The sequence below is a fragment of the Mandrillus leucophaeus genome, unplaced genomic scaffold (assembly GCF_000951045.1).
Source record: "Mandrillus leucophaeus isolate KB7577 unplaced genomic scaffold, Mleu.le_1.0 Scaffold491, whole genome shotgun sequence".
NCBI lineage: Eukaryota > Metazoa > Chordata > Mammalia > Primates > Cercopithecidae > Mandrillus > Mandrillus leucophaeus.
The window spans coordinates 1,038,104-1,046,560 of record NW_012105265.1 but is presented as its reverse complement, the minus strand read 5'-3'; the positions used below and the strand labels follow the sequence as shown (position 1 = coordinate 1,046,560).

General features: G+C 41.2%; 1 protein-coding gene across 4 annotated transcripts in view; it reads right to left on the bottom strand.

The window, feature by feature from the left end:
• ZCCHC9 (zinc finger, CCHC domain containing 9) overlaps positions 1 to 729 on the bottom strand; it is an 11,068-nt gene extending 10,339 nt beyond the window's left edge. Inside the window, exon 1 of one of the 4 annotated variants that reach the window (XM_011995566.1) lies at positions 608 to 729. Coding sequence is in view for 1 of the 4 variants with exons in the window: in XM_011995565.1 (XP_011850955.1) it covers positions 246 to 543 (298 nt within the window). In the remaining 3 variants the exon portion in view is untranslated. Of the gene's footprint in view, positions 1 to 245 lie in introns of all 4 variants that reach the window. The other 3 variants (XM_011995567.1, XM_011995565.1, XM_011995568.1) reach the window with 3 other exon arrangements.
• Between the last annotated feature and the right edge of the window lie 7,728 nt (positions 730 to 8,457).

Here is an 8,457-nt window from a genome sequence, read left to right as displayed (position 1 = left end):
GGGGTTTCACCATGTTGCCCAGGGTGGTCTCGAACTCCTGACCTCAGGAGATCCGCCCGCCTCGACCTCCCAAAGTGTTGGGATTACAGGCGTGAGCTACCGCGCCCGACCTAAGCCATCACCTTTTAAGACCAGCATCCCTCGCAATCCCCCAAGTCTCAGCATCTGGTAAGAGAAAGATCCCTTCCACAGAAGCTGAAGGGTGGACCCAATGAATTGGTGTAAGAGGCTCCATGCCACTTCACGAGCGCACTCTTCGCTGAAGTTTATGCGACTGTCCCAGTGGGGACCGAAGCTGTTCAAAACGAAGTGGATTATCCTTCCCCCGCCTAAGTGGGAAGGGGGAGGCTCTGGGTTATCAAGAGCATGAAGTAGGAGAGCCGGGCTGCCCACCCCCATGAGGATTCCAGAGCGGCTGGACGCGCAGCCCTCAGTAGCCAGAGCCCAACAGCTGAGGCCGACACCCCTACCTAGTCCGAGCAGCCCGCGCTCAGCGAGCTCAGGGACCCAGCGGCTAGGCCTTCTGTCCTCCGAGCTTCCCATACAAGTTCCGCCAGGCCAGCGGGAACGAACACCACCCTGCAGTTTTCATGGCTGAGAACCTCACCTCACTGCGCTGCGGCGCAGCTTCTTACCTCGCACGAATCCCCCAGAGCAGTCGAGTTAGCGAGCCAGGAGAGACCGCCCTCCTGCGGCATTGGAGACCGGAAGCACATAGTGCCCGAGAGCGCGTCACTTCCGGCATCACAGGCGGTCTTTAGGAGCGGCTCGTGGGCGTTAAGATTGAGCTGAGTTTGCGGCGCGGTTAGTGATAGGGTGGCGATGCGCAGGGCGCCGACACAAAAAGATGAAGCGTTCAATCCGTGCTGTCTGAACTCACAGTGTAGTAGGCGAGATAGACGGGAGGATCGGTAGGGTGGGAGATGCTGGAGAGGCTTCCGTGAGACTGGATAAGAAAACAAAAATCTGGTGAAATTGGCGGCAAGGAGGGAGTTAAGGACATTCCAGGCAGAGGCAAGGTAAAGGCGCGGTGGGAGTGGGTCACTGTGATAAAAGTCTGAAAAGGACATTTTGGGGTTGTCTTGGGTGAGAGGCAGTGCCTCATGTCCCCCTTCAGTGCTCGTTGAGCATTAAAATGTTAACACTTGGTAGCCAAACAAATTCTCTTTTTAAGAGGAAAACCCTAGAATCCTAAACGGCTCATTTTCTTTAGCGTGTTTCCAAATGCATACCACCACCAGCTGTGCCTAGTGAAAAAATGCGATTTACCAGGACCACTACTCTCAACAGTTTGCTCAATTCATTTAGCCTTTTGAATATTTGTCCACTTATCTTTATTGGCACCTCCTGCCTCGTCCCATGTTGTACCTGTGGTTCTGCAGCTGCTCTGGGGATTCATTCTGCCCCAGCTCCCTCAAATCCATTTTCCGTGCCGTAGGAACGGAACTTTTGAAAATGTAAGTCGTATTACTGCTGTACTGCTTTAAACTCTGCCATCGCTTCCCATTGTTTTTAGGATGAAACTCAAACTCCTTGTGAAGTCCCTGCCTACTTCCCTAGCCTCACCTTGCACAATCTCTCCTTTGAGCACCGTGCATAGGATCTTTCTTCAATTTCTCAAATGCCGTGTGTACCTTGCCGTCTCCAGGCCTTTACATTTGCTGTTCTCTTTGTATGGTACTCCTTTTCTTCTTCCAGTTACTTTCTACTCACCCTTCAAGGCTTTAAATATTTTATTCTCAAGAAAGCCTTCCAACCCCCTACTACCCCCATACAGGACTGTGCTCATGGCAGTCTATGCTTTCTTATGACACTTTTCACATTTGTAATTACATAATAATTGTGTAAGTTTATTGTATCCTCATTGCCTGGTACATCGTTGGTGCTCGCTTCGTATTTGGTTTTTTGTTTTGTTTTTTGCGAAGGAGTTTGGCTCTTGTCGCCCAGGCTGGAGTGCAATGGTGCGATCTCAGCTCACTGCAACCTCTGCCTCCCGGATTCAAGCGATTCTTCTGCCTCAGCCTCCCAAGTAGCTGAGATTACAGGTGCCCGCCACCACGCCCGGCTAGTTTTTGCATTTTTAGTAGAGACGGGATATCGCCATGCTAGCCAGGTTGGTCTCAAACTCCTGATCTCAGGTGATCCGCCCGCCTTGGCCTCCCAAAGTACTGGGATTACAAGCGTGAGCCACTGCGCCTGGCCCTCGTATTTATTAAGTAAATGAAGAATAAGTACTTTGCGATGTTTGTTTAAAGCAAGCTAGAAAGTAGCCCAGTTTTCTTTTAGAGAAGGGATTTTAAAGTCAGTGCTGTAGGAATGTTGAGATTTCGTATGGTACATATCACAAATATCCTAGGTCATATGGTGGAGAAAATTTTCAAAGACAATAAACAACAGCACCTTCCAGCTCTTGAAGAGAGGGAACTTCCTAAAAGACATGTGGTAGTGCTTCCCATACTGTAATGATCTCAACCAGCTGGCTTCAGGGTAGTGACATTTCATGAAGAGGTTTTATCTTTTGTAGATGCCAGGTACTTGCACAAAACATACCACTAGAGGGCGCATTTAACTAAAATTTTCTTTTTATTGGTATATTGCGTTTTAAACTGTAGGTCGTTCATTCTTGGAAGTAAAGGAACAGTCCGATTTCTTTTTGTAGCGGTATGTCCAATAAAGATTTGTAGTTGAGTAAATAGGGCATAGAATAAGTCCTTTGAAATTTGGAGGAAACTATTGCTACTAATAGCTAACTTTACTGAACATTTTATAGGTGTGTGCAGTGTGCTTAATGGTTTGCATTTATTACCTAATTAGTCCGCTCATTATCCTGTGAGGTTGGTGCTATTATTTCTCCATTTTGCAATGAGGGAAGAAGTTCACGGAGCTGACCTAACTTATCCAAGCTCACACAGCTAATAAGAGGTAGAGCCAGGATTTGAACCAAGATCTCAGTCTAAACCTGTGTGCTCTGCTAATTTGAAATACTGCAGAGGATTGTTTGTCTACTTGATCCACTTTAAAACACTTTACTAAGTTATCCTGACCCATGTTCGATTTTTTTTTTTAAGAAAATATTTTACAGTTCAAGGGATTATGTTTGTATTCAATTTTCCCATCTTATTGAAATACTGTAAATGTATTTTTTTATAACAATATTATCAGCAAGGTAAATGTTAAATGAGGAATTCTGGTCTTCTTCCTAATTTTTCTACTGCTGTTTCATTTCCAGTCCTCAAATTGCTGATCTATGTATTATGTTTTATTGCTTCATTCACTGGGAGAGACAGTGGAGTGTGCTTATTCCGTATTACCAGGAATTGGAACCACTACCATTAGAATTTTAAATCTTCATTCTTGCCCAGATTCTCTCTGGATAATAGGCACTTGGCCAGCCTAAATGAAGTGACCAGTAGGCGATGAGGACTAGAAGTGTCCAAGGCCCAGTCTGGGTGGGCCATCCCTCTAGCTGACTCACATATTAGAGTGAACAGCCTTCAGGCAGCCAATTTACCTATAGAGCAATTTGGAATGGAGAACAGTGGATCTGGAAAGGAAGGCTGGGATGAGATTTTGCCAAATTAGTGTTTTTAAATGTGAAATTACTGTGTTCAAACTTTGTCCATTAGAGCTTAAGCAATGAAGAACCGTGGATAGTGTTTTAGATCATACAGGAGATCCCATAAAATAGATCTGGAAAAGAGGGTTGTGTATGGAAAACTGTACCTAATGCATTCTCTGGGCAGTTATTGAATTGTTTATAGTATGCAGAAAAATACAGCAGAAGAGAGAGGGAAAAAATTAATGACCCTGCTGTTGGAAATAAAAATAAGATCCAGACCAGTGACATTCTGACATCTTAAAAACCTGTCAGTGATATTTTTAACTGCTTTAGGATCCTTACAATAAGGCTCAGAGTAATAGAATTGTGAGGGTTTTTTTCTTTATACATAATTTTACAGATGTTCTTTAATGGGTGTGTATTACATTTAGAATCATTATTAGAGTTTAATCCATGGAGGTTTTGACACAGCACATGAGAATTTCTAATTATAGATTCATAAAAATACGTACCTTTTAAAACCCTATCTTCTTGTTTTACAGATCAATAAATTCAGTTTCAGAGAAGTTAAGTGATTGCCATAGAACACAACGCTAGTGACTGAATTTTGTTAACTAACTTGCACATAGAAATGGCTCTGTGCTTTCATTTGCATTGTTGGTTTTCTCAGTAACAAAGTTACAAGCAATACTGCTTTATTTCAGAAGTGAAAGAAAAACTATTGGAAGTGTGGAGCAGGAGAAACCTATTAGTGGAAGTTGCTTGAGGTTCCTAGGCAGTAAGGAATAGGAATAATATAAAGTTTGTGTTGTCCTCTGAAAAAAACTTGAATCTCTTTCATATTCTTTGCGTAAACATGGCAAAGAATAGCGTTGGAACACTAATCACAGAAATGATGTATCCTTCTGACTCATCTTACCTAGTTTTCTGTTGCATTTCTCAAATTTGAGTTCCTAATCATGTGTTTCAGTGGTTAGGATGTTAAGTGCTTCAAATGAATACTTAAATCTAAATTACAAACAAGTGGCAAGATTTGCAAGCTCTCCTTTATTCTCTGAAATGAGTACTTCTTCCTCCTCATGTCTGAGGAAGTCATACCAGATATGGGCCTTAGACTGTCCATTCCAAGGAACAATGAGAGGTCGTATAGTTACAAATGGAATTCTGTAAAATAGGATAGGTGAGGAAAAAGCCCTTTTTAATATCTACTATGTGCCAGTACCTTAAGTGCTAGATATATGCAAATGACAGGTCCCTACCCTTAAGCAGCCAAGAGCCTGTGAGAGTAAGACAGATTAAAACCACTAATAAACTGATGTTATAAATAGTGAGGGAATTATGGTGGTATACAGATTGCAGATAAAAGAATTCTTCCTGGGAAGTTTTAGAAAAACTTCACAGTAGGATGTGTTGCAGACAACTGGAGAGAGGGATCACGGAGGTGATGAGGAGGAGTCAGTAAAAAATAAATACATGTACTCAATCTAAAATCCTCTCCAATAAGCTGAAATGCTTTTGCAGATAAGACTGACACACACTGACATACACACAAAAAAGAGATAAAAATTTATGCTAGTACTTTATAAAAGGTCAAAGTGAACATAGTATTTCATACTGATTTAGTAACTACTATATAAAATAATCTACCAGTAATTCTGGGTAGAAACAGTACGGTAATTAATGATTTCAGATGAACTAATTTAAGAGGACCACATACAAGGAAAAACATAACCTGCCCAAAACTATGGCATAGCAAATAAATGATCTTAGGAAACGAGGTCCCACAAATATTTAAGAAACATTTATGGACCAAGAAAATGTAGAAAGTCATATTTGTATATATTCTGGAAGATGTGAGAGTCCAATGGTGAGCTGTATGAAGATGAATTGGACACAGTTCATACTCCCAGAGGAATCTAGTAAAGAAGACAAACAGGGCCAGGTGTGGTGGCTCACTCCTTTAATCCCAGCACTTTGGGAGGACGAGGCGGGTGGATCACCTGAGGTCAGGAGTTCAAGACCAGCCTGACCAACATGGTGAAACCTCGTCTCTAGTAAAAATCCAAAGGAAAAAAAAAATTAGCCAAGCGTGGTGGCGGGCACCTGTAGTCCCAGCTACTCAGGAGGCTGAGGCAGGAGAATCGCTTGAATCTGGGAGGCAGAGGTTGCAGTGAGCTGAGATTGCTCTGTTGCACTCTAGCCTGGGTGACAAGACTGAAACTCTGTCTCAAAAAAAAAAGAAAAAGAAAAACAGATTTTAAATTCCTCAAGGAGCAAATGAAGGAGTGGACTTTTGCCCAGGACAGCTTAATATGGAAGTCACCAGCAAGTTTTCAAATAGGAAGATTAGCTACACTGGGTCTGTGTGGCTTTTAGATCTCTAAACGTGTATCTTGGAGAAGGACAGCAAACCAGATAGAAGGGCTTGTTTTTATTTATTTATATATATATAATTTTTAAAAATTCTTCTTTTAAATGCTGAGAAGGACTTCTAAGACCTAATCCTAAGGTACAGTACTCAATCTACATGTGTTGCCACTTTTCCTGTATTGGCTGTTTGTTTTTAAAACTGAAATTTAGAATGGTGGATTTTAAGCATTGTGGATATGCTTAATGCCACAGAACTGTACACTTAAAATGACTAGTAGTAAATTTTATGTGTATTACCATGATGTAAAAAAAAATTTTTTTAAACTGGTGTTTAACCATTTTATGAGTAGTATTTTCTTGATTCTCCTGAAGCTCAGTTTTACATCTTTCTCCTTTATTTACTACTTAAGTTGCTCTTAAATTTAAGAATCAAGGTGTTAGCTATGTATACTTTCCCTTATCACAAAATCTGCTAACAATTTGAATTTGGAATGTGCAATTTGTGAAACACAGCCTTCTTAAGAATGTGCATGTTTGTTCCATGGGTATATTGCATGATGCTGAGGCTTGGGGTATGATTGATCCCATCACCCAAGTACTGAACATAATACCTAATAGTTTTTCAACCCTTGCTCTCCTCCCTCTAGCAGTCCCCAGCAACTGTTGTTGCCATCTTTATGTCCGTGAATACCTAGTGTTCAGCTCCTACTTATAAGCAAGAACATGAGGTATTTGGTTTTCTGTTCCTGTGTTAAGTCACTTAACATAATGGCCTCTAGCTTCATCCATGTTGCTGCAAAAGACATGATTTGATTCTTTTTATGCCTGCATAGTACTCCATGGTGTATATGTACATATTTACTTTATCCAATCCACTATTCATGGGCCGCTAGGTTGATTTCCATGCCTTTACTATTGTGAATAGTGCTGCAGTGAACCTATGAGTGCATGTGTCTTTATAACGGAAGGATTTACATTCCTTTGAGTATATACCCAGTAACAGGATTGCTGGGTCAAGTGGTAGTTCTGAGTTCTTTGAGAAATCTCCAAACTGCTTTCCACAGTGGCTGGTCTAATTTACATTCACACCAACAGTGTATTAACATTCCTTTTCTCTGCAGCCTCACCAGCATCTGCTGTTTTTTGGCTTTTTTTTTTTTTTTTTTGAGATGGAGTCTCGCTTTGTCGCCAGGCTGGAGTGCAGTGGCGCGATCTTGGCTCACTGCAACCTCCGCCTCCTTGGTTCAAGTGATTCTCCTGCCTCAGCCTCCTAAGTAGCTGGGACCATAGGCACGCACCACCACGCCCGGCTAATTTTTGTATTTTCAGTAGAGACGGGGTTTCACGATGTTGGCCATCATGGTCACAATGTTGGCCATGATGGTCTCGATCTCTTGACCTCGTAATCTGCCCGCCTCGGCCTCCCAAAGTACTGGGATTACAGGCATGAGCCACCGTGCCCAGCCTGTTGTTTTTTGACTTTTTAATCACCATTCTGACTGGTGGGAGATGGTATCTCATTGTGGTTTTAATTTGCGTTTCTCTGCTGATTAGTGATGGTAAGTATTTCTTCATATGTTTGTTGGCCACTTGTATATCTTCTTTTGAGAAGCACCTGTTCATGTCTTTTGCCCGTTTTTTAATGGGGTTGTTTTGTGTTTGTTCAATTGTTTACATTCTTTATAGATTCTGGATATTAGACCTTTGTTGGATGCATAGTTTGTGAATATTTTCTCCCATTCTGTAGGTTGTCTGTTTACTCTGTTGATAGTTTCTTTTGCTGTGCAGAAGCTCTTTAATTAGATAGTCCCACTTAAACCAATTTTTGTTTTTGTTACAGTTGTTTTTGAGAAGTTAGTGTACATTCTTTTCCAAGGCCAGTGTCCAGAATGGTGTTTCCTAGATTTTCTTCTAGAATTCTTATACTTTGAGGTCTTACATTTAAATTTTTAATCTATCTATTGTTAATTTTTGAAAGGTACAGTCCAGTTTCATTCTTCCACATGTTGCTAGCTAGCCATCCCAACACAATTGAATAGGGAGTCCTTTCCCTATTGCTTTTTTGCTGTTGTAGATTTTCTTGAATATAAGATGGTTGTGCAGCTTTATATCTGGTTTTTCTATTCTATTCCCATTTGTCTCTGTGTCTCTTTTTGTACCAGTACCATGCTGTTTGGGTTACTGTAACCTATTAGGATAGTTTCAAGTCAGGTAATATGATACCTCCAACTTTGTTCCCTTTGCTTAGGATTGTTTTAGCTATTCCTGCTCTTTTTTGGTTCCATGTAAATTTCAGAATAGCTTTTTTCTAGTTGTGTGAAAAATGACATTGGTAGTTTGGTGAGAATAGCATTGAATCTGTAGATTGCTTTGGGCAGTATGGCTACTTTAATGATATTGGTTCTTCCAGTCTGAGCATGAAATGTTTTTCCATCTGTTTGTGTCATCTGTGTTTGTAGTTCTCCTTGTAGCAGTCTTTCACCTCCTTGGTTAGAAGTGTTCTTAGGTATCTCTCTCTCTCTCTCTCT